The following is a 26,335-nucleotide window of genomic DNA, read 5'->3' on the forward strand; positions in this document are numbered from 1 at the left end:
TAAAACTTAACTATTCCAATTAAATGTAACAGCCAACATTGATCTAGGGCCAGATTTTATAAGTCCCGATTTTTACTTTAAATACACTTCACAGTCATCCCCCCACACACACATAAACACACCCATCGCCCCCCCCACACACACAAACAGCACTGATCCCATAGGAATGGATTCATTCTCAGCTGGTTGCCATGCTAGGCACGAGGTCCCATAGAAGCAGGAAAAAGAAGAAAGCGTGTTGGCCCTGTCCTCAGAATTACAATCCGGCCTGGAAAACCAACCACACAAACAAGAAACAACTAGTTGTGTGTTCAGCAACATGCAGACATGTGCAAGATAAAAACAGAGTGTAACCTTCACAGATTGAGGAACTCTTGTGTTTAAATATTGACTCTGTTGTCCTTGTGATTTAATTCCTGGAAGTAACGAGCTTGATATTTAGCTAGACTGAAAGGAAACATAAGTGCCTTTTCCATTTGCTCCCTTAATGCCGCAAAGGCACAGATTCCCTCATCAGGCCAGTGTACAGCCTCGGACTTTTTCTCAATTGTCTTGTAGGTACGGACAGATCTCCTTCCTCTAATAATCATAAAAGGTGTTTGAAGGCAGGAGCCATGTTTTATTTTATTGTCACCCATCATGAAGCCCCTCCCATGCCCCAGGTTCTAGGTGATACCCGACAGTTGCAGAGACAGCCTGAGTGAGGTCCCTGACCTCAAAGATTTCCCTGCATTCATTGAGCTCAAACTTCTCCCATAAGTGATAGGCCCAGTCCTCGGAGCTTCGGGCCCAGAGATAAGGAAGCCCCTCTCTGTGCTCGAGTGAGGAAGGCAGACACGGGTACTGCGTCAGTGTCTAGGGTTGCTGTCACAAAGGACCACAAACTGGGGGCTTAAAAAACAGAAGTGTAGTGGCACTTGGGTGGCTCAGTGGGTTAAAGCCTCTGCCTTCAGCTCAGGTCATGATCCTGGCGTCCAGCTCTCTGCTCAACAAGGAGCACGCTTGCCTTCCTCTCTCTCTGCCTGCCTCTCTGCCTACTTGTGATCTCTGTCTGTCAAATAAATAAATAAAAATCTTAAAAAAAAAAAAAAAAGAAGAAGAAGAAGTGTATTGCCTCCTGGTTCTGGAGGCCACAAGTCTGAGATCAAGATGTTGATGGGGATAATCTCTACCAAGGACTATGTAAGTAAACAAGCTGCTTACCTCTTACCTAGTTTCTAGTGGTTTGCTGGCTCTCTCCAGTGTTCCTTGGCGTGTAAAAGCATGACTCTGACCTCTGTCTTCATCTTCTCATGGAGAACCCCTGGCGTGCCTAGCTCCATGTCCAAATTTCCCTTCTTTGCAGGGATACCAGTTATATTAGTTTAAGGGCCCATTCCGATCTGGTATGACCTCATCTTAACTAATTATATCTACAATGACCCTATTTCCACATAAGATCACATTCTGAGGTATTAAGGGTTAGGAGTTCACCATATAAATTGACAGCATGGGGTGGGAGGGTGTCCTTCAACCTCTAATGCATACAAACAGCTAAATGTGACCTGGTCAATGCTTTAATAGGAGTGAATGAAAGAGCTATGGGGGTCCCTGAAAGCACACGGTACTGAGCTTAACAGGCATGAGGAAAACCATCAGAGAAATTGGGACACGTGGCCATAGCTTGGGCAGACAACAGACATTCTCCAGGTGGGGAAATGCCAAAGAACTTTTGAATAAAGGCATGTCTACTAGCGTATGAAGCACTGGGGGAAATGCAGAAGGTATTATGGGGTGAAACCAGAAAGACGTAGGAGAGCTGAGAGATGAAGCAGGAAGGGGAGGCAGAAGCCAAACCATGAAGAACCACGTCACAGTGAGTAGCCCAACCCAGACGCGATGAGAAGCCGTGCGGGCTTTCCAACAGGACATCGTGGTTGTACCCGCGTGCTAGAAAGCTCACTCTGGCAAACGTTTTGATTCTATCCTCACACAGGTGGGCACTGTGATGGGGCCATATTGGAATCTGGGCGACCAGTTAGGAACCTATTTGTGAGAGTCTGAGCAGCAAATGAGGAGACTCTGACGGCACTGAAGTCCCGTGGGAACGGAAAGGTGGGGATGGGTTTACGAGGGGAGGCTTGACGCAGCATGTCAGGCTCTGGTCAACAGCGGTTGGGGATAACTTGGATGTGGATTGAAGGGATGTAGATGAGGAAGCCAGGGGCCAAGATGAGGAGAGTCAGAGCAGGAGCAGAAGGGCAAGACCCATTTCTGAGAGACGGAAGAGGACACTGAGGCCACCCGCAACCGACTGGCCAATTCTGCCCCTAGGATTTCCCCTCTCCTGCCCCAACCTCATTTACACTTAACATCTGACTTCCACGTGCAGTTTTGCCCTTGACCTTGGTAGAGCAGAGGAAAAGTGCTTAAGATAATCCCTAATCAAGTTAGAAATACTGTTTCCTGAGCTGAGGCCAGACCACAGAGTCTAGGAAGGGAGCGTAACCCCTTGAGTAGCGGAGGACCGGAGTCGTGGGATGGGGATGGCTTCCTACCCACGTCCTTTGCCAGCCCAGAAGAATGCACACCAGCTTGCCACAGAGCCAGTGCAGCTGTGATCCTGGTCAGTGCCTGACTGCTTCATCCTCGGGCCCTGATGCCTAATTAGACCATCAGGAGTTGCAAAGTTTCTCAGAAACTGGCAAGCAGTTGAAATTTGATTCCAGATAAAACAAAGGGGATCATGCAACAAGATGGACAAAGGCCCACCACCATTCCTGATGTAGGAAAGAACATTCGGGTTCAAAGCCAACGGCCAAGAAAGGATTCTGGAGAAATCTTTGGTGCAAAAAGGTGTTTTATTAAAGCAGAGGGCAGGACCTGTAGGCAGAAAGAGCTGCACTGGGGTCACAAGGAGTGGCCCATTATAAGTCTCTAAGGAATTTTGGAAGCAGGGTTTGCAGGACCTTGAGGGGGCTAGCTATTGTTGCAAAAAGGTCATTTATTACCATCTAATAAAACCTTAGTCGTGATGTATATCAGTCTGTCCTATGCTTGGGGAATGATTGCCAACATGTATCTTGCGGGGTTTAGAAACTTCTAAAGGAAATTTGATATGTTAAAGTAGATTTACAGGATCCTGGGAGCCAGGCTAAGATTGCCTTTTGCCCTTAGCAAAGTATTAACTTCGAGGCAGTTGAGTCCCTAGAGGAAGGTCACTCTGTCTGTTTCAAGAACTTGTCAACAGGTTGTAGGTAGTGAGGAAATTTAATAATTTTTCTTCCGCCTTTGTTCCCCACATCAATACCCAGGAGAGGAAAGTAGGTGGCAAGAGTATCGATGTGGGGTTTCTCACTTGGACTGAGTTTTTAGGCCATGATATGCTCCTGAAAGAGATCCCTGTCCAATATCTTCCTTTCTCACGATTTATCAATCTTGTCCTGTTCATAAATAGTATCTAACTTAACCCAGTGTGCTACAGGAACAGAGAAGTCATAATATTTCTAGCATACACATATCACATACTTATGCACCACGTGCTCAGGGGTGTTCCAAGCACTCAATAACCCTACTGGGTCAGTCCTATTATTTCACTCAGTTACAGATGAGGGTATGGCAAACAGCAAAGACTCTTCCCCTGAACCACAGGGGAAGGAACTCTGCTCTGAACCTACAAGCCAAAGTGTGTCTGAGAATTCCTGACTCCATCCAAAGGAAGGAGGCGGTTAAAGAGTAGGATTGGCCTACATGGGAAGCTTCACTCTCTGGGCAAGCGGCTAGTGGCAAACATGAGTTTTCCGGAACATTCAGCTCAGTGGGGCTCCCTCCCCCAACAGACTTGCACTTCAATTCCTCCCCACTCCGCCCTCCCCCATTAAAGAGAGGAGCCAGGAGTCCAGGCCTGGCCTGCCCCCTCCCCCTCCCTCTTCCTCAAAAGGGAAATGAGGTGGGGGAGTATAAATTACTTCTCAAACTATCAGGGGAAAGTCTAACATGTGTTGTCCAGTGATTCATTTGGGTGGACTACTTTCACACCAAGCTAAATGCAAAAGTTCAGAGTGGGGTCATCGGGAGGCTCCTCCCTCCTTGAGTGCCGGAGAAATTTCCTCTTTGTAAAGAGCAGGCACAGTTGGAATCAAACTCCTTCCAAACAGGAAATCACCAAGATTCTAGGTAAAATCGGTGCCTTATTTTTAAAGGACAAACTTTTTTATTCTTTAAGTGGGTGTTTCCCGAGTGCCTACTAGGTGCCAGGCACGGGACACGTAGGTGTTGTAGACCTAGTGTGTGCCCAGGGTTGGGGGGGGTGATAGGAAGAGGAAACAGACAACACACACACGCACATACATATGTGACAAATCTTACTAAAGAAACACTTTCGGGGAATTGTCTTTTTTCTAAAAAAAGAAAATGAAAAAAAAAAAAAAAAAAGGTTGCGCGCGCGCGCACACACACACACACAACCTGCGTCCCCGAAAGTGCCGAGACTGAGCCCAGAGCAGGGAAAGTGGGAGGCCTGGGGCGAGGGGGATGGGCGCGAGGTGCCGGCTGGGTGACAAGGTGCCAGGACAGAGCCGGCAGCGGCCCCGGGAGTTGGCTGGCGAGCTTGCGCCAGAGGCAGGTGCCAGCTGCGAGTGGGCGGAGGGGCGGGCGCGGGGCCAGGCGGGGGAGGCCCGGCGTCACCTCTGCCTCGAGGACTCGGGCGCGCAGACGAGCTCGCCCCGAGCAGCCGGGGGCACGGGCGTCCCCGCCATCCGCGGAAGGAGCCGCGGGAACGGTCGCCGCAGCCGCCCAGCGACAGCATCCTCTGGAGAGACGCCCCAGGCTCCGCAGCCGCCTTCCTCCGCCGGGAGGCGAGCGCCGCCGCCTGCTCCCCGAGCTCCCGCTCGCCGCCGCCCCCGGCCCCGCCGCCTGTGCGCCCGCGGGGGGCAGCAAACACCCGCGCCCCCCAGCCCTTCCCAGCAGCGGGCTCCCGGGCGGGCGGCGCGGGGAGAGAAGGTGCCAGAGACAGGGGCCCAGAGGCACCATCCTCTGGTCTCCACTCCGCGCGGAGCAGGGACGCCCGCCAGCACCGCGAGCCCGCACGCCGCGGGTCCCCAAGTTCAGGGGCGACATCCCTCCAAGGAGGAGGGGCGATCCTCCGCGGTGAACACGCCGGCCCCGTCGACCCCGGCCGGCCCTCGGCGCCCAGCGCCCGCCCGGGTCCCCGGAGACGCCCGCGCGCCCCGGCGGGGCCATGCCCGGGCTGCGCCGGGACCGCCTGCTGACCCTGCTGCTGCTGGGCGCGCTGCTCTCCGCCGACCTCTACTTCCACCTCTGGCCCCAGGTGCGGCGCCAGCTGCGGCCCCGGGAGGACCCGCGGGGCTGCCCGTGCGCCCGGCGCGCCTCGTCCCCGGCCCCGGACTCCGCCGCCGCCTCCCCGAACCCCCGCGCGGCCGCGCGCAACTTTTCCCGAGCCGGGCCCGGCGCTGAGCGGCGCGGCGGCCGCGGCTCCAAGCTGCAGGCCCTCTTCGCCCACCCGCTGTACCGCGTCCCAGAGGAGCCGCCGCTCCTCGGGCCCGAGGACTCGCTCCTGGCCAGCCAGGAGGCGCTGCGGTACTACCGGAGGAAGGTGGCCCGCTGGAACAGGTGAGGACCCCGGGCGCCGGGCGCCCCCCGCGCGCGCACTGCCCCGCCTCGCCGCCCCCGCCCGGAGCTCCCGCTGGGCGCCCGGCGCTGCTCGTGTTCCCCGCCCGGACCCCACCAGCTGTTGGCGGACGGCACAGTCCAGCCCGAGTGCATCTCAGGGGGAGAAAGTTTCAGTGCAGCCCCACAGCGGAGAAATGCTCTCAGCCTCTTTCCTCCAGCTCCCTGTTCACCCCTTAGCCCCGCTGCACTGTCCTGGGCCGTTGTCCCCCTCTTTCTCCTTGTCCTGATGTTGGGAAGCCGCTGCTGGACTCGGGTGTTCCGGAAAAGGTTCCCAAAGAGAGCAACTCCAGAGCTGGTTCGAATTCCGCACTCCGCTTTGGACCTGGGTGCCTTCCAGAAAGCAAAGCTACTCCCTGAACACCCAGCTCTTTCTTTTAACTTACTCCTCTGCCCGGGTCAGAGATTGCAAGAGGTCAGCTGGGGCGGAAAGTTCCCTGACCTGGTCACCGACCTATTCTTTTTAAAACCCGGCTTGTCCCTCTGGCCGGTGCTCTAACTTGAAGGTGGTTTTAGCATTGGGGTAATTTGGGCTGACACGGATCTGAGGCTTGATACTTTCACAGAGGAGGTAGAAAGCTACCTGGAAATTTCTAAAAATCCAAAGCAAAATGTAGCTGGAGGTTGGGGGGTGGGCAGCCCAAACCTATTTAGGACTCACTTAAGACGTAAAAGGGCAGGAAGGGGGTAGTTTGGAGTGGGAAGAATAGTCAATACTGAGATCGGGGTTAATGACAGAGATCTTCACATGAGCTAGAACTGTTTCGAAGTACAGACTTGTCTAAATATCACTGGCATCCAGCGTTCATTTTGAACCACACCCATTACTTTTCTTACTACAAGAGATTTCAAAATGAGATGTCATCAGAGGGTTTTATAGTCCCTGCGGAGAATGGATCGACCATAAATCTCAGTGGCCGCCCAGGGCTAGCCCAGTTTAACTGTTTGCTCCTTATTCTGTAGCGCTAAGGCCGGCTGGGGCTTGAGGGAGGGAAGGACTTTCAGAAAGCAAAAGGAGATGAAATGGGGAGCCCTTGGCTGAAATCGCTGTGGTGAATTTTGCAGCTCCGTGGCTGATGACTTTAGATTAGAAAAAAGGTGGTTCTCCATTTCATTGCTAATTGGGTATAATAAAAAGGCAATTTGAGAGTGTTTCTCAGACACTGTCCTGTTCAACATTACCTTGATTTCATCAGTAATGTGGGCGTCGGGATCAATGGACTAGGAAATTGTGCCCTTAGAAAATCGTCTACCTATCTGCGGAAGGTTCCAGAATGAGGGGACTGTGGGCGAAGTCGTTTGCTTTCATAATCAGCATTCATGTATTCTCGTTTCTGTGGCCCTGCACTTCCTTATGTTCCTCCGGATCTTGAAGGAAAGTCCAGGAGAATATTTTTGGCAGAAACACAAAAATCTTTCTCACCGACATTTCCCACCGTCGATGTTTGAGCTTGATTTCTACGCCATCGTGTGTCATAAAAACACATTTCCTGGACAGAAATGATTTTGGTCATTTAACAGAGGGGTCGACCCATGGGGGCTGCTGACCTTGCTGTCTTCGGAGCTAACAGGGTAGTTTCGCATGGTTGGTTGAAATGCGACAGCTGGGATATTTCTTTTCCTCTTCCTTTTCCTACCTCCAGACCTCAAGCGAGGTTTGTGGGCTGAAGCAGGAGAGGAAGCTGCATTCTCGAGGGTTGAAACTTGACCTAGGATTGCAAAGAACACCTGCCTTCACCAGATCTGTATGGCAAACGGGAGGATTCTAATAAGCCTATGCCCTATTACGTGCATCAAGGTTAAGAACAAACGTGGAGGACTCAGTGGCCAGTGTGAACTTGAAGCACACCCAGAGTTCTGTTGTCAGAGAGAGTAACTCATTACCTGAAGCCAGAGAGTGGGCTAATGACTAGATAGCAAGTGGAAGTTTCAATGAAGCCCGCACCCATGCTGCTGTGTGCTTCTCTGGCTACCCCAGGACAAGGAAGGCTCCAGAGTTCTGTGCAAGCAAATATTTAGACAGCAAAGGAAGAAACAGCGAATGACCTTACTAGTTGTGTCTCTCTTGCACGGACAAGCCTTCCTTGTTTACAGCCGCAACCCAGCCAGTATTTAAAAACTAGAGAGTTATAGACCTATACGGATGCCACCGTGCCAATAATTACCTACCATTAACTGCTATCCAAAATAATTGTAGCAGCAAGCCATCTGCCACACCAGGAGGGTTTCAGGCAGCGAGAGAAGCCAAATCAGCATTCTTCACCCCTTGCCCAGAAGCGACCGTTACTCTGAGTAATATATGTTTTTCTTAACCGCCACGCCAATAAGGCATGGTGTGAAGTTGGAAGGTATCTTTCTAACAACGTGAGCTCATTACCAACAGAAGGTAGGGAATGACCTGGTTGTTGTTTGTTTTTTGTTTTTTGGTTTTTGGTTTTTTGTTTTTTTTTTTTCCTCCCAGCACATTCCTTTTTGATTTTGGTGGAAGGTGGAGCTTAGACATCATTTTGAATGTTTCAGGCTTTCCATCAGTCTTTGTTAATTGCACGTCAAGATAAGGTGAAGTTCAAATGCAAAAGATAGGCTGTGCGTCCCGTAGAGTCTCCCGGGCTGACATTCAGGGTGTTCTGCAGACTTCCCTTACCCACTGTTCCGCCCTCCCGTCCTCTCCTTCCTCCCTCAAAAACGGAACTAAGTGTGGCACAATCCAAGCTAAACATGCAACCAGGGAAAAAAGTGTTTCTGCCGAGTCGTTGGTCGCTGATCACAACAAGGGAGGCAACTCCAGGCTCTCTCAGGCACGATGACCCCTTGGGCACCTGTCTTGAGTAGCGAAAAGCCAAGACTGATCGAGGAGCAAGGGGAGTGTAGTCTGCAGGACTTCAGGCCGGGCACCAACCAGCCAGATGAGGCCGGAAGGCAGGGCTTACCTGGGGCACAGGTAACCGCTCACCTTGTTGCTCTCCTCTACCTTCTAGAAATGCGGCTTCCTGGCCGGTGGGCTGGGGTTCTTCTCTGCCGACAGGCTGCCCAAGCCGGACAACATCTGTCCTTTGACATGTCACAAGTGGCCAGCTTGGCCTGGCCCTTTGCCCACGGATCTTTGGTTGGTCCCCCCGTAACCCTCTGGTCTTGACAGTCAAGGTCAAACAGGGTCATCCCCCTCCAACCCCACCGGTGTTGAAACAAATTCCCTACTCTCTGCTTTTCTTCCTTGACGATCTCTCGGGTATGGGAAGGCTGTCTTTTCCTACAATTACAGCGTCAGCATTTCTCAGAAGCCTGGGTGTGTGGATCTGTGTTTTTCCCACCAGCCCAGGGACAGGAAGCACCTTTCTTTCCCTCTCCTCCTACCTACTTGCTGTCACCAAAAGCAAAGCCTCGCCCTGAGTTTCCCTTTGAAAAATCACAGCAAAGAGACTGGGCAGCTTTTCAAAGATGACAGTTGTTTAAAGGGAGTAAATTGGCTCAAGTCTTTCCGGGGAAGCTTTGAGAAGATCCAGCAGGCAGGGCAGATAGAGGAGGGGCAGAGGGGGAGGGGAGGGGGAGGGAGGGGAGAAGGAGCCAGGGGTGATGAAAAAGAAGTCAGCTGGAAATGAGAACTGGTTGGTCTAGGGGGGTTTGAAGGCCAAGCTGCTTCCCGCCATGGCATCGGTGGAATGAAAAATACAATCACTTTATTTCACCCCCTCGGTGTCTCCCCTCACCTGCCCCTTTGTCTCCTTCCTGCTGGTCTCAGGCCGGCCCCAGACCATAAGGAACATAGATCGGGAGCAGGCAACTCAACTTGCAAAGCAGCTACATGTCCAGCTTTTTCCTTCTGGATAGTGGCCACTTGCGTTTCTCCCAGAACCACCAGGATCTTGGGCCCTTGTCCGATTCTTCCATCAGTGATGCCCGCCCGGCTAAGAAAGGAAACGGCCTCCTTCGGGTAGCACATGGACCTCGACCAGACCTGTGTGTGGTTAGCAGAGGGAGTGGGGGCCCTGACTTCCATTTCTCTTTTCCAATTAGGGCTTTGCTTGACTGATTTGGGAAGACCTATTATTTTAGCGGTTTCTGCATCCCTGGACTTGTAGCTGGAGGAAACCTCTCCACTCTCCTCAGAGCCACAAACTCCAAACAGATGGTTTCTGAGAGGGCTAATCCAGAGGCCGTTTTTGGGTCCCTTCTTCCTCCTTCCAGAGCTCGGTCTTTACAGCCCTGACTGCAGCCAAGACTTACGTGGTGTTCGTCGGAGGAGTACAGGCACTTCCTGTGTCCCGAATGTATCAAAATGAAACCCTCTGCCAAGCACGGGAGGATGCTTGTCAGCTGTTCTCTTGTTCCCAGCCCTTAACACTCTCTTTTCACAGTGGGAAGTTCTCATCAGTCCGGGGAACTCAACTGCCTAACTATTTGCCCACAAACCTCTTACCTGAAACGTGCTTGATCTGGCCCCAGTACTTCACAGAAACTTGCTGACTTTCTGGGTTTTACAGTTTCCTTAGAAGCAAGTGCATACTGTGGACAGAATTGCAAGATGGCCGCATTAGGTCCCCAGTCCTGGTGTACACACACTTCTCTTCATTATTCAACTAAGTAACCTGGGAACTGCTCTAAAGCATTTTACAGATGTAATTAAGGTCCCTGATGAGTTGACTTTGAGATAGAGAGATTATCCAAGTATGCCTGGCCTGGTCACAGCAGCCCTTTAAAAGTGGGGAGCTTTGGAGCACCTGAGTGGCTTAGTCAGTTGAGGGTTCGGCTCAGGTCATGATTTCAGGGTCCTGGGATCAAGCCCCGCATCGGGCTCTCTGCTCAGCATGGAGTCTGCTTGAGGATTCTCTCTCTCTCTCTCCCTCTCCCTCTGCCCCTCCCCAAGCTGGTGCACACACACATACTCTCTTTCTCTCAAATAAATGAATTAATTTAAAAAGATTTAAAAAGGAGGGAGTTTCTTCCAGCTGATGGAAGAAAAGAAAGTCAGAGATTCAGAGTATAATACGGGTCTGATGGACCATTGCTGACTTGACAATGAAAGGGACCTCATGGCAGAGGACACTTAGGGGTTAAGATTGGTCCTCAGGCAATGGCCTTCAGGGAAACAGGGCCATCAGTCCCCAAACCACAAGGAAATGAGTTCTGCCAACAACAAGAATAAGCTCAGAAGCAGATTTTGCCCCAGAGTCTCTGGACAAGAACTCAGCCTGGTCGACAGCTAAACACCAGCCTTGCAAAGCTGGCACAAAGAACACAGCTGAACTCCAACTCCAAGAGCTAACAGATGGGCGCAACTTTAAGCCAGTAGGGTTCGTGGTAGTTTGTTACACAGTGGTAGCAAACGAATATACAGTAGGGCTGCTTGTTCCATTTCATAGAAGAGACTGGGGACAAGAAGATTGCTTACCTTGCCTTCCAAAGTCACGCTGCCAGCAAACCACAGATGGGCTTTGGACCCAGAGGGTCTGGATCCAGAATATGGTCCCAACCATCAGCTCTCTTCTGTGCATCCTTTGAAGTCCACAGGCCCTCAATTTCACTCTTCTGGAAAGGCTTTTCCGACTACCTCCAGCCACTCTGGTCCCTCCCCGACTGTATGCACCCTCCACTTAGAGCACCACATTATTTTTTATGACTGTAGCTGCCTTTGGGAGTGAACAGCATGCTTCTGTTGCTCCTGGCATGAAAAGCCCTCAGTTTGCACGTGGTCTTCTGGTTTCCCATGGGGTCCCTCCGGGGGGTAGGGGGGCAGAGTCAGAGGAAATACTGCGGAGCAAATAATTGGGAACAGACAGACAACAGCAGTATTGGGGAGCTGTTAGGAAATGGCCTATTGCATCCCATAAAGAAAAGGCCTCGAACCAAAACAACACTGACTGCAAAATCGCTCCACCTGTAACTTCCTACCCCTCCCTATAGAGGTCTAAGACAAAACCACCCTACTGAGAGATCCTAAAATTTGGATCTGGGCTGGGTGTTCTCTTCATTGCAATACCTTAAATAAAGTCAATTTTTAGAAGGGGGGCACCTGGGTGGCTCAGTGGGTTAAAGCCTCTGCCTTCGGCTCGGGTCATGATCTCAGGGTCCTGGAATCGAGCCCCGCATCAGGCTTTCTGCTCAGCGGGGAGCCTGCTTCCCTTCCTCTCTCTCTGCCTGCCTCTCTGCCTACTTGTGATCTCTCTGTGTCAAATAAATAAAATCTTTAAAAAAAAAAAAAAAAAAAAAAAGCCCTGAAGGAAAGTTGAGAAGGCATCAGGTGCCAGGAAGAGGGAATTTCCTTAGCTTCCTGTTCTCTAAGGAAGCGCAGCCAAGAAGTCTTGCCTGAAAGCACGTGGGAAGCACCAAGACCCTGACTTCACCAACTCATTCCTGGCGCTGCCCCTTGGCAGATGCTGACGTGTGTTTTTCTTGTGATTATTCATTAAGCGCAAGGCTGACAAGAGCCCATGGTTTCCACTGAAGGAGGCTTGCATGCAACAGAAAGCTGAGCGGGGGTACCATTCTCAACGGCTGCCACTAGAGTGGGACAGAATTTTCGAGGCAATGGAGCAACTGTGAGCCTGTTGTTAGAGGCGCACACATAGACACGTGCCATGGAAGCCACGGCGAGGAGAAAATAACAACAAGCAAGGCGTCTCTCTTCTTGTGCCCTGTCCCTTGGTAGAATGTCCTGGAGTTGAAACGTGAAATCAGGACAGACTGAGTTTGAGAGCTGGGGAGATGCTGGCGTCCAGGACTTTGGAGGCCAAGCCCTGGGGGCGGCCAGTAGAATTTGGTTTGGGCAAGAGGCAAAGTTAAGAGTCAGAAAAATGTATAATTTATTGGATCCCCTGGTAACAAACCAGTTCCATTTGGGAAGCCACAGGGAATCGAGAAGAGCGGAGAATCAGCCAAGAACCTGTAATAAAACTCAGCAAAATACGGAGAGTAAAAGAAGCTTAAGGAGCGTTGGCACAGGGGCCCGTGGACCGAGAAGCGGGGCTGTTAAAAAAAGGCTGGCCCGGGAAGAGGTGGGATTTTAGAAAACTTGGAAGAGGTTGGTAGGTTAGAGAAGATCTCTGCTGGCAGGAGAACATCCGTGCTGTCTGGCCCCCAGAAGCCATGCACGGAGCTCAGAGAGCAAACGTGCTGTCGGTACCTGGGCAAGCTTCATGGGTTGGAGGGAAATACGTCTGATGATGTTGATGGCAATGGAGAGTCTAAACGCAGGGACTAGTGGTCTCTCCTGGCCGATCCAAGTGGCCCACGGGGTCTCTGTTTCATCAGTTCAAATGGGAGTTTTCTCTTTCTGACTCATTTTCTTCCGTGGGTGAACAGCTGCAAATTCTGTAGCAATAGTGTATTTATCTGCATGTAACAGCTCAGCTCGTGGTTTTCGCTCTGAGTTAAGATGATGTACAACCTGTAGCTGCTTTTTACGTATCCTGCGCCCCTCGGAGTGGTCAGAGATGCTAGAGAAGGACCAAAGGCAGCTCCACCATCAAATCAAGCCCCTTTATTAACCGGCTGTTCTGCTGCTGGGGGTTTTTAACGGGGTCACTGGACCCCACTTAGTTCAAGTGATGAAGTCTGTGTTTCCCTTAAATTTGACACCGAATTTGCATTCTGTGCAAATGCTTATTATTATTTTTGGAAAGCACACTTTGGTTTCAAGGGACAGAGACCCAACTCAAAGTAATGCGAGCTGGAAAAGAAAATGAGACTCCAGTAACCAGAACTCAGCGAGGGCAGCTGTCCTTTCTGTCTCCTCAGTTTGGATCCCCTCTTGCAGCTTCACCTCCCGACAGTCCACAGTCTGTCCTAGGACCAGACAGAAAAGAGTTTCTCCGATTTCCAAAAAGAAAGAGTCTGAGCCGAGATGCCGATTGGCCCATTCTGAGAAAACACCCGGCTGTAGAAGGCTGTGATGGGCCCACCTTTGAGGGGGCTGCCCACGCCTCAACCAATCACTGATGTCAGGGAGGCGGAGCTATTGGAAACACCTGCAAGCCAGGTGGCTCAGTGTGGGGAAGGGCAGTCCCCCAGAGTAACCCTGGGTGGACAGGGGACAGGGGTCCTGGAGGAACTGCCCTGACCAGTGATTCTGGAAAGGGTCTCTGCTTAAGCATAGGGCACTTTCTGACTCCTGTAGACACTGTTCTGGAGTTTTAATTAAGGCTTTTTAAAATCAAATTCAGGGCTCCTTGGTGGCTCAGTTGGTCAGGCCTTTGGCTCAGGTCTGCCTTTGGCTCAGGTCAGATCCCAGGGTCCTGGGATGGAGTCCCGCATGAGGGCTCCCTGCTCAGCGGGGAGTCTGCTTCTCCCTCTGCCTCTCCTTCTGCTCTTCAAACCCCCTCCACCCCAGCAGGTGTTTGCTTTCTCGTGCTCTGCTGTCTCTCTCTCTCTCTCAAATAAATAATCTTTTAAAATAATAATAAAAAATAAAACCAAATTCATTCATAACAAATTCCTAACATGTGCAGACTTTTTATACCAACCATTAAAATCCTCCCAAGAAGTGAGGCATCTTTGCATGTGGGCGCAAATCAACCTTACTCACTCACGGGAGGCCGAGGAAGAAACTGATGTGGCCTCATTCATTCATGGGCTTATTTTCTGTCTCCCGACAAGAGATTCCACTTGGAGCCACGACACCAGTGTGTCGATCCTGCCTTCCTTCAGAAAGGAAGAGAGTTGAGTTGTGGTCCCTGAAGGCTCTTTGCTGCTCTGTTTTCCAAGTATTCCAAGTATTCCAAGATTTCTTCTTCAAAGTCTGTCAGAGTGAAAATATGGGGCATTTTCCAAGTGCGCTCCATGAGCTTCTAGAGTTTGGGGAGGCGTTTCTTGGGTTCTGGAAATGATTGATTAATTTTCATCTTGAAAGAGCGTACTTCAAGATGATCTTAACATGAGAAAACTCACACCGATTGTGTTTTGCACACGGCAGCCCACGGAGCCTGTGGTAGGTGGTTCATGGGGACAGATGGCTTCTTCTATCTTTGTTTAATTGAGGAGTATTCTGAGATTGCAAGGTGCGCTGCTAAAATCTGTGTGTGTATCAGGGTTTTTTTTGTACTGTTACCAAAACAAGGTGTTAGAAATTAATCAGGTTCTGAAATAAGACAATGTCCGACTTCCATTGCCCCCAAGTTTGAATGCTTGAGTTCATAATCCTGTTATCCCTCTCATTTTTATTGGTTGGCTTTTTAAAAATGAATTTACATATTTGACCCTATTAGATTGATAATGATAAATTATAAATATTGTTTCTTTTTTTGGCAATACTGGGTAAGATTTCTTTTGTAAGGAAGGTTCCACTTGTGGAAGAATTTTGAAAACCACTGATCTGGAATGTGTGGAAATAGAGTAAATGTCTTTTCTTCTTTTCTCTCAAATTGGTGTGCCTAGAACCCAAGCCCCCTGCCCCTGCCCTCACCCCCCCCACCCCCACCCCCAGCTGTTGTCAGTAATGAGATCAAGGCACTTGCTAATGACCACGCCTCCCACCACAGCTTTGCCAATGCTTCCGGCCACTGGAGCATAAGAGAGCATCTTTTAGGGCTTGTACACTGCTGACTTTGCTGCACAACAAATCATTCCAAAATGCAGTGACTTAAAACAAGAACCATTTAAAAAAAAAAAGAAGAAGAACAATGACAAGAACCATTTATTAGCTCGTGATTCTGCAAGTCAGCATTTGGGCTGGGCTCAGCTAAGCCTTCTTCTGATTCTCTGCTGGGCTCCCTGAGACATCCGTGGTCTGCTGCTGTGTATGTTCTGCTGATCCTGGATGTGTCCTCTTCTTTGGGGTTCCCTGTCTGGGACCTTGGCTGAGATGACTGTGGCTGTCCACGGCCTGTCATCCCCCAGTCAGCTAGTCCAGGATTCGTCACATGGTGGTAGCAGGTTATCAAGAGAGAGGAGATGTGTGCACGGCCCCTGGAAGTCCTGGCTAGAGCTTCCTAAGTATCACCTCTGCTTAGATACATCTCAGGCCATCTGGGGAGATTCAGGTCTCCTGGCCATCGGAGAAGAGGCAGTCTAATAACTTAGTACTGTTCCCCTGAGCAAGGCTCAGAGCAGGTCCCCTTTGCTGGTCAGTTGTCGGGCAGTGCGCCGGTGGCTCCAAGTGGCAAGAATCTGCCCCATATGTCAGTGAGAAAGACGTCTAACGTAACCCCCCAAAACCGAATGATGCCGCTATGGACTGAATCATGTTCCCGCAAAAGTCATACGTTCATGTTCTAACCTGCCATACACCTCAGGACGTGACTGTTTTTGGGAGACTGGATAATGAAGATTAAGATTAAATGAGGTCACAAGGGTGGGGCCTTAAGCCACTATGCCCGTGTCCTTGAAGGAAGACAGAGAGACAGGTGGGATACTTAGGCACAGAGGAAGGCCCTATGAGGACACAGGGAGAAGGCGGCCACCTTCAAGCCATGGAGACAAGCCTTGGGAAAAACCACGTCCACTGACGCATTGATCTTGGACTTCTAGCCTCCAGAACTGTGAGAAATAAACATCTATTGTTTAAGCCACACCAGTCTGAGGTATTTTGTGGCAGCAGCCTGAGCAGACGCATACAGAGGCCAGCTGATGGGGAGGCGTTGTGGCTGATCTGCTGCCTTGGGCCTGCCTCCACCTCAGCTCCTGGGACACCGGCAGTCATCGCTGAAATGGTCCCCACCTCCTGGTCTAGTTCTTCCAGCTTCATGAAGCCTCTGGGCCTCCCTTTCCAAGCCCTTGAAAACTCCCTCAGTTCCAGACGACACAGCTCCATCCCCGCTTACGGTCAAGGGCTTGTTTGGCTCTTCATTCAGACCTGTTTACGGACAGACTTGAAGTTCCCCTTGTTCTGGAGACCATTTATGAGGGCTGAAGCAGATACTGGTCTCTCTGTCTCCCTGCAACTCTCCCACGAGGGTCCTAATCACCCCCAAGACCATGGACACTCCGATTGAATGGATTGAGGACACAGCATGCTCCCACCAGGTGTTTAAAACTTGTTTTGTAAATTTTTTTTAAGATTTTATTTATTTGTCAGAGAGAAAGAGAGAGAGCACAAGCAGGGGGAGGGGCAGCGGGAGAGGGAGAAACAGGCTCCTCGCCGAGCAAGGAGCCGGATAAGGGGTTCGATCCCAGGACCCTGGGATCATGACCTGAGCTGAAGGTAGACGCTTCACCGACTGAGCCACCCAGGTGTTCCTTGCTTTGAAAATTTTTAAACACTTCCTTTTCTATGAACCAATGTAATATTTAGAACAATGATGAAAATTTGTTTTCACTTCTCAGGTGTATTAAGAGCCTGAAGGAAATTTCCAAAGACCTTTCTCCATTCACTTATCTCTAGGGCATTTCTGATAATAACTGTTAATATGATTAGAGGCATGAATGTGTAGAATCCTTTCTGCATCTTGAAGCTCTTTTATTTATTTATTTTTTAAGATTTTATTTATATATTCGGCAGAGGGAGGGCAGGAGCAGATAAGCAGGGGGAGCGGCGGAGGGAGAGAAACAAGAGGCTCCCCACTGAGGAGGGAGTGCGATTCGGGACTCGATCCGGGGACCCTGGGATCATGACCTGAACCAAAGGCAGACGCTTAACCAACTGACCCACCCAGGCGCCCCTTCTTGAAGCTCTTTTCAACAGTCTGTAATTAGCTCACTGTAGAAAAGGATGGGTCTTCACAGCCAGTAAGAGGCTGACTGAGTGTCCCCATGGAAAGACACCCAATCAGTCTGTCTTTGGATATATAGCGGTATCCTTGGCACCAGCCTCGGGCAGCAGACTCCGTGTACAACCGACCCCTGGGAAGAAAAGTGCTGTCTTATGCCGGGACCCTCAGAGGCCACGCCTTCTGGAAAACCCTCTGCTGAAATTTGCAAAAATTCCTTCAGTGCAATGGCATCAAAGCAACACAGGGAAAAATGTCTGCGCTGTGTTTATCATCATCACAATCATTGTGTCGTTATAATGTCAGAGTGAGGAAGGAGGTTCATCTAGGATAATTTGCTGTCAGGAAATGAAACAGACCATCAATGACGGATTTTCATGCCACACACGGTGTCGCTCAGTGGCCCGGGGCCCCTTGGCAGAGAACACTTGGAGAGCTCCATCTCCCACTCCTGGGGAAGTCACATCGCTAAGCCACTGGATGTTAGCGTTTCCTGAGCAAGTTCTGAGAAGGGGATTCAGTCACTGGCATTCATGTCCTGTAACAAACGTGTTCTTTCGCAATTCTGGAGGCTGACTCTGAAACGCAGGGGTCACTTGGCAGAGGGCACAGTGCTCTGTCCAGAGGCTCTGGGGAAGAACCAGTTCTTTGTCTCTTTCAACTCGTCGCGGCCGCCAGCGTTCTCTGATTTGTGGCCACATCCCTCTCCACGCTGCCTCCATGGTCCCGTCACCTCCTCTTCTGTCTCTGTGCTCATGGGTCTTCGCTGCTTCCTGTGTCTCTCTCCTGGAAGGACACGTGCCATCAGATCTGGGGCGCCCACGGGGGATCCAAGACCATCTCCTCTCAAAATCCTTAACTTTGCTACATCTGCACAGACTCTATTTCCAAATAAGGTCCCGTTCACAGGTCCCAGGGATTAGGTCGTGGACATGAGGTCTTTTGGGAGACCACCCTGCAGGCCACTGCAGTCCCGTTCTGATATGAATACAAACCGTGAGTGACCATGGTTTTATTGTAAAAAAAAAAAAAAAAAAAAAAAAAATTTTAAGATTTTATTTATTTGACAGAGATCACAAGTAGGCAGAGAGGCAGGCAGAGAGAGGGGGGGAAGCAGGCTCCCCGCTGAGCAGAGAGCCCGATGTGGGGCTCGATCCCAGGACCCTGAGATCATGACCCGAGCCGAAGGCAGAGGCTTTAACCCACTGAGTCACCCAGGCATCCCTGTAAAAAAATGTTTAAAAATGAAACATCATCTAGTGGATAATCTTTTAACTATATCATAAAGACAATTACGATATGTCTCATGGTCAAATAAATATAAAATAGTTGAACAAAACAAGTCAGAAGGAAAATAAGACCCATGGGGCCTAGAGGGAGGAACGTCTCAGAACACCTCTGTGAAAACCTGCCCGCCCCCAAGCTAGCTGTGCTCAGGAGAGCTGCTAGTCGTGTCTTGTCTCTAGGGCAAGAGCTAGCCTATAGCCCAGGGAGGACCCAGGGATTCCTGGAAATTCCCTGTTCTCCTCCTCCCTCACGTCCGGCACCTCAGAGGACACCATGTGGTAGAAGGACCAGAGCCTTCACCTTCCCCAGCACAAGTGGCGCCATGTCCCCCAGCAAGTCCATTACGGTCATGACCCCGCGGGCCCTGTGCGGCCCAGGCCCGGCTCGCAGGCCTGCTGGCTTGTGTTATCGAAGGAGAAAACCGACAGGTTCCAGAGAAACAAAGTAAAAGACACCTCCTTTGGGCAGCCTCCCAACAAGCCTGATGTTTTAGCAGAACTGTTTTTTAAAAATATATATATTTATTTGAAAGAGTGAGCAAGAGAGAGAGCACCAGTGGGATGGGGGGTCGGGGGGGTGGGGACAGAGGGAGAGGGAGAAGCAGGCTCCCTGCCCATGACCCCAGGATCATGACCTGAGCAGAAGGCGGACGCTTCACCGGCGGAGCCACCCAGCAGAGCCCCACAGCAAAGCTTCTATTCGATGTCGAGGGGCATTATATTTAGGATAAATTGCCCAGGAGCTCGGGCGGGAGGGGGGAGTTTCTCAGGGTTATCATTCAGCGCAGAGAGGGAGACTAGGCAGTTGGCTAGACCTGGAAGTAGGAACAGAAGGTTCTGTGGGAAGGTCGCATGGTCCAGAGGGATGGGTGAGTGGATTCAAAGCCACTGACCTCCGTCCAGCGAGGAGCCAAAGGTCCAAGGGCGGGCTGCATCCTCCTCACACAATACTTCGGGAGCTGCAGTGACAGGTGGGTCAAAGGGTAATCAGTGCCACCCAGCCTTGTGCCGTGGCATGTGGCTGCAAAATTGGGGGCTGGAAAAATATTAAAAGACATTATAACCGAATGGCCACCTTCGATATTAAAAAACCATCAACAAAGCCACCACGGTACGCCTAATCTGAGCAGTAGAATTTAGTGGTGGCCCCTGTGGGTTAAACTCATTGCAAAATGTCACCGAACGAGGTGGCCTTCTGTTCTGTTATGAGCTGTAAATCCATTAAAAGGTCTGAGGAGGTCAGCCAGAAACGATGAGCTTGGATTTATGACAATCGGGCGGCCGCCCTTCTTTCTGGCAATGATGGAGCTAGTGATCTGTTAAGGTTCCTTGTCATCTGTGATTAGGAAAACTGTTTTATCTGCATCTATGAAAATGCTTCTTCCTGACTTCCCTGGCAGGATCCACTCAGCCAAAAACATCAGTTTTTCATTATGTATTTTAAAAAAACAAACAAACAAACAAAATCAAGCAGATGGGCCAGAACGATTGGGCCCCAAAAAACCAGCTGGCTTCTTCTTGCCCTTTGGGTCTCCTTTCAGAGCTACCCACCCACAGGGGGCTTTCCTGTCCCAGTGACCTAAAGGGGTCCCAGGGCCTCCTCTGCTGGCTCCTGCCTTGTTTTCATCAGGCTTCTTAACAGGACTTAACACCTTCTCGCTTATTGATAAGCTCAGCATTTAACCTCACTAGATCACAAGGTTCTTAAGCGTCGTACTCAATCGAATGGATACATTCAGGTCCTCATTCCCTGAATCTGTCACGGGTATCTTACTTGGAAAAGGAAAAAAGTCTTTGTAGATGCCATTACGTGAAGGATCTGGAGATGAGGAATTCATCCTGGGTAATCTGGGTGTATCCTAATCCTAAAACAAGTGTCCTTTTTTATTTTTATTCTCACACTTTATTACTTTATCCAAGTGATAACAATCTGTTAGAACTTGTATATGTTCTTACATTTTCCCTTTTTTTATATATAATTTTTTTTATTTTTTTATAAACATATAATGTATTTTTATCCCCAGGAGTACAGGTCTGTGAATCACCAGGTTTACACACCTCACAGCACTCACCATAGCACATACCCTCCCCAATGTCCATAACCCCACCACCCTCTCCTGACGCCCCTCCCCCTGGCCACCCTCACTTTGTTTGGTGAGAATAAGAGTCTCTTATGGTTTGTCTCCCTCCCAATCCCATCTTTTTCATTTATTCTTCTCCTACCCTCCAACCCCCCTACATTGCATCTCAACTTCCTCATATCAGGGAGATCATATGATAGTTGTCTTTCTCTGATTGACTTATTTCGCTAAGCATAATACCCTCTAGTTCCATCCACATCATTGCAAATGGCAATATGTCATTTTTGATGACTGCATAGTATTCCTTTGTGTATATATATGCATATATATATATATATATATATATATATATATATATATATACCACATCTAGAGCTACCCTATGATCCAGCAATTGCACTACTGGGTATTTACCCCAAAGATACAATGTAGTGATCTGAAGGGGCACGTGCACCCAAATGTTTATAGCAGCAATGTCCACAATAGCCAAACTATAGAAAGAACCTAGATGTCCATCCACAGATGAATGGATAAAACAAGTGTCGTTTTAAGGAAAAACAGGGAGAGTAGACACAGAAGAGGAGACAGCGTGAGCAAGAAAGCAGAGAGCGTGGTGGGGCTCCCAGGCAGGGAATGCCAACAACCGCGAGAAGCTGGAAGAAGCAAAGAACTGATTCTCCCCCTGCAGCACCCCCGCCCCCCGAAGGAGCAGAGACTTACTGACACCTCGCTGTCAAGCTCCCGGACTCCAGAACGGCGAGAACACTCAATTTCTGGAAAGCCACCAAACTTGTGGTCATCTATTATGGTCATCCTAGAGCCTAATAGAAGGATGGAGGCTTGCTTGCGTCTTTGACGATGTAAGCCAGTATCCAAAAGGCTGGTTTGTACACAGTAGGTGCTTAATAAATGTTTGGTGCATGAATGAGAAAAAGAGTACTTCAGAGACTCTGTGAGCAGGCAGTTCTGGGTTGAAATCCTGGCTCTGCCACAGGTCACCGAGAGGCCTGTCTTCTGGAGACCGGGTGTCCTCATCAGCAGTGTGGCCCAGAATACCCACCCTGAGCGCACTGGAGGGCAGAGTGAGGTCACATACGTAACGTCTTGAGCGTGATGCTTGGTGCATACAGCACAGAGTCTCCAACAGGGGAAGGACGGCTCGTTGGTTATTCTTCTGTGTTCGATGTGGGTGACTTGCCACATGTCGGTCGCCAGCCTTATCCAGTTACGTGGGATTCTCAGTTGATGAAGCAACAGCAGCCTTGGCCAGGTCCCACAGCCACGGGAAGAGCACCAGGGCCTCCAGCCCAGCCAGCGCCCTGGCTTGCCTTGGCCACCTCTGGTGCTTCCGGAGACAGAAAATGCATGGATGGATTTCTCCACGGTCACCCGGACGTCGGACGCCTAGTGCTTGCGGACGGACAGAACACGGAACTGGGTCTCGGTGCCATTAGTCTACGTCTTTCAGAGATCACATGGCTTCCCGCCCCCCCCACACGCTTCAGAGTAGAAACCGGTCAGCTAATGTTTGCCCAGGGACAGGACTTGAAATGACAGGAATCCTGCGGATTCCAGAAATGACTTTATTTTTTTTCTCCTTTGCTCTTTCCACAAGCATTTCTTAAGCCAGTTAAACAGGCTGCTCTCTGCTCACTGCGGACCTTTTCCTTACAACAAAGCCTCCCACAGGTCGGTGACAGTGGTCCTAGCTGACACCCGAGAAATCCTTACTCCGGCGGTGGGGGGAGGGTAGCCGCGCTGCTTCCTTCCCAAACTCTCTCACTTAATCCTCACAACAACCCCGTAAGAGAGGTACTGTTATTGTACGCATCTTCGGTGGAGGAGAAAGGCTCAGGGGGGTGAGGTTACACCAGAAACTGGATTTCCAAGGCAGAAATTCAACACTGACTTGAACTTCGCCTCCTATCTGAGATCGGGTCCTGGCAGCATAGCTGAAACTAGAGTCAAGAGCAGGAGGCCTGGGGGCTGTGTTCTCAGAGTGACCCCTTGCGTCGCAGTCTGGGGGTGGGCCAGGCCGAAAAGCTCCCAGCCCTCGGCCATGGACACACAGATCGTGTGGGCTTCCCGGAGGGCGAGTTGGTGGTAAGCACCAAAAGCTGTAAAAATAGCTCAACTCATCCGTTGTGATGCCCTCTAGACTTGTTTGTGTTGTCTTTTATGCCACCAAAAAAAAATGTTTGCTTTTATAATCAGGGGGAAAAAATCAGTGATGGTTGAATCCCTCCCCCGTGTTCTGATTCCAGGCTTGGGTTTCATCGCAGCAGCACCGGGGACGGTCACCGATCTGCCCCCGTGTAATTCAGGTCTCCTCTGCTTCGGGTCCCCTCCAGCTCAGAAGCCCCTGTCATGCTGGATAGGTCTTACTCAACCGCTGAGCCAGAGCAGTGACCCCGGGAGGTCAGGATGGGGTGGGGGACCAGTCAGCCCTGAGTGGAAACAAGCGGTCTGTTGCAACATAGCATGAACCCAGCTCGGAGAGGGGGAAGTGATTGTGTTTCAGCCGGAGAGAAACGAGTTTGTGTTGAGAAATCAGCCCATTCAGCAAAGTCTCACTGAAATCTTGATACCGTTGCTTTCCCAACAGCGGACAGACAAGCCCGTGTGGCTGGTGTTCTCGCCACCCTCTCCCTGATCTTTATGGGGACCCCATCGGTTGGCCGAGTAAGTCCTTGACAAAGCATCACTTGCCCTGCTAGACTAGAAGGATGATCAATTCACAGGGCATGGGGGAGCTAGAAGAAAAGAAGCCACGCAAAGGACCCCCACGATTCATGTCTAATAAGCTCTTCACAAGCGCAAGTTAGTGACACTCAGTAAAGACACATCCTATGTGAGCTAATAGCACGAGAGTGAGGCACCAGCATCCACGTGCTCCCCTTGGGTCCCAGCCCCCCAGCAGCCAGGTGGGGCCATAGGATCAGTTCTAGCCAGTGGCAGGAGAGTAGACGTGACCTATGACCTATGTCACTTCCTGGCCAGTAGTGAACACTCCGGGGCCTCTCTTTCCTGACCCTGATGGCCTCAGAAGGCCACCCGCTGGGATCTTGGCATATCCCCAAGGCCAGGTCCCTGAAGCACGCTGTGACCTTCACGAAACAAGTAGCATGAGTAAGAAAGGAGCCTCTGTTGTGGGAAGCCACGGAGATCCTGGGATTACTCTGGGATTCTAGCAGAACCTGCCTCTGATCCACCAGCACAAGGGTGAAAGAAATAAGAGATAGGTTTCTTTCTCCGAGGAATCCAGTCTAAGATGAAACTCTAAGCCCCCTTTCCTGTTAGGTTGGTTGGACATTTATTTACTCGAAGTCATCATGGAAGCTCTTTTTCCCAAACCCCTTCATGCTGGGTGGACGTGCTTAAGGTCACAGGTGACAGAACAGGTGAGGAGGCTCCCCTAGTTCATGTTTGTCACTTGGGCTTGTGCAGGTGGCTGGGGATACTCTGTTGGGTCTATGCCAAGCTCAAACATAAGCACAGGACTATTTGCTGGGGTGGGTTTCCAGTACCTGAAACACACCTTCCTAGGCACACCATGCAGTCACTTTCTGCCACCCTGGGTCGCCCCCAGGAAACAGACCAGACATATACCCCCCAGCCAATTTCCCTTTCCTAAGCAGCTTTCGGAATCTGCCTACTACCCTCAATAGTTTGTGCTTCGGTAGGCACATCCCACAGTCTGTTAAACCCCACTGTCCAGCGTATCCCTTCATGGAGTTCAGGCTTTCCTAAAACCAAAAATGAAAAAAGTCCAGAGAAGGAGTGAGGAAGCCTGTCTCAAGTTTGCCTGCTTGGTCCTCAGTCATCAACAGCCTCGGGGACAGGGAAACTCAAAGCCCAGCCACCTCCTCGGAACAGAGTTGGGAAAAATTCCACAAGAACAACAACAAAAAAAACACACAAAAATATCTCAATAAATTATCCTACCCCATGGGTCATTGCGCGTGCAGAGGAGGAAAACAGGCCAAGGTCGGCGATCACTCTCTGTTTGTAAATCAGATGGAAAAAAGAATGCCATGCAAATGAGCCCTAACTCAAGCTAGGTCTCCAGGCCAAGGACTGGAAAGAATTCAGTCCGTGGCTGAGCCACAAGGAAACTGGCCCACAAACCATGAAATCATGTACTGTGCGCCCCCCACCCCGGCCCTCACCTAACCCCCGATTACAACCCCCTGCATTTCGATCTCCCTGCATTCAGACTTCTCTGTCCTTCAAATGCCCTTGCCTTGTGTGCCAGACCTCCAGGCAAAGCTCAAACATTTTTTGGAAGTACGTACGTTCTGATGGACCTTTGATTATCAGAGGACCCCCCCCCCCGGTGTGGATTTTTAAGGTTCCTCTTTTTCTGGGTCCGCTCCAAGGACGGCCGCTAGACCTCATTTCTGTCTTCTGCAGTCAGGAAAAACAGTCCAGGAGAGAGAAGACCCTCGCCCAGCCGTCAGTATCATTTGTTCACAGCGTGTGTGTGTGTGTGTGTGTGTGTGTGTGTGTGTGTAACACTTACGCATGCGTCCTGTGTACATGAGGCATCTCTGTTTATCTGGGGACCGCACAATGGGAGGTTGGGAAGAACCAAAATGATGACATTTCAACAGACCCGTCCCGTATCTCTTGCGGGGGACAGGTGTGTTAGCATTTTAGCCACGGGCTTGCGAAGTGGGATAACTCTGATAGCTTCGGATGTGCTGACTCCCATTCGGCATTTCTTTTTTTAAACCATTAAGAAACATTTATAATTTTTGCTGCGCAGAAGATGCCGGAGGACTGTGGGAGGCCCGGAGGAAGACTTGCACGCTGTCTATGGAAAATATCCAATTGCACAGAGTCCAGAGCCCATCCTGGTGATTTTCAGGTCATGGCCAGAGGATTCAGTGTCTTTCCTGCTCGTGATTCTGTGGCTGCAGCCTGGGGTCGCTCCGCGTCAGCACTCCTGACATTTCGGGTCGATTTTCCATTGCGCTCGGCTTTTCTATGTACCAAAGGGAGTTCAAACACTTCCCTGAGCACCTCCCCCACCACCCCTATTGCAAAAAGTTCTCCAAGTATCACCACCCCCAGGGAGTGAAATGGCCTCTGGTTGGGAAGCTCTGGTCTTCGCCAGAGGCAGCGGTCCGGTGGAAAAAATGGACAAACAGCTGTGGGACCCCAGCTCTATGAATCATCACGTCATGGTTGGGTGGAGGGGTTCCTTGGTCCAGTATGGATCTTTAATGTTTCCAAATGTGTCGTGTGCACCATGGAGTCCAGGGGGTGCCGACACGTGCCGGGAACAGGAAGGGCTCTCGGGACGGGAGGGCTGGCTGCAGGACTTCCCAGAGCCTTTCCTGTTCTCCCACCACTGTGACTTGCCCAGAGAGGTTTCAGCGTGCGGCTCTTTCCAAATTTCTTTGTGTGCTACCCGTAATGTCTGGGAGTCATGTCGGTGTTCAGCTCTGCACCCAGGCAGAAATGTAGCCCCGCTAGCAGGGGTCTGCGCTTTCCTGGACTTGAGTCTGGGGATCCTGGAGACTGGGGATGGCTCTTGCTTTCCTCTCCAGAGTGTCCAGTCTACTCACATCTTGGGCGATCGGTCTTAAGGTTGTTAAGAAGATCAAGAATCAGGTTCCCCACTGAGGTCATTGTCTCAGCTCCTGGAATGTTCCTC

The 26,335-nt window shown here is 50.5% G+C and overlaps 1 protein-coding gene and 1 long non-coding RNA gene across 3 annotated transcripts in view; one reads left to right on the plus strand and one right to left on the minus strand.

The window, feature by feature from the left end:
* Positions 1–5,208: 5,208 nt before the first annotated feature.
* The window catches only part of FAM20A (FAM20A golgi associated secretory pathway pseudokinase), a 47,621-nt gene continuing 26,494 nt past the window's right edge, over positions 5,209–26,335 (plus strand). The window contains exon 1 of the mRNA XM_059148223.1: positions 5,209–5,610. Within this exon, the coding sequence (XP_059004206.1) occupies positions 5,219–5,610 (392 nt within the window). The 5' untranslated portion in view covers positions 5,209–5,218. The remainder of the gene's footprint in view (positions 5,611–26,335) is intronic.
* LOC131815982 (uncharacterized) lies at positions 18,358–24,717 on the minus strand. Of its 2 annotated transcripts, none has more exons than XR_009347910.1 (3): positions 24,619–24,717; positions 19,486–19,628; positions 18,358–18,530 (listed from the first exon to the last, which is right to left on the minus strand). It is a non-coding gene; the product is annotated as an uncharacterized LOC131815982 (long non-coding RNA). The 2 variants fall into 2 exon arrangements; XR_009347909.1 differs by lacking the exon at positions 24,619–24,717 and adding an exon at positions 21,394–22,203.

The sequence above is a fragment of the Mustela lutreola genome, chromosome 15, assembly GCF_030435805.1.
Source record: "Mustela lutreola isolate mMusLut2 chromosome 15, mMusLut2.pri, whole genome shotgun sequence".
NCBI classification, from domain to species: Eukaryota; Metazoa; Chordata; class Mammalia; order Carnivora; family Mustelidae; genus Mustela; species Mustela lutreola.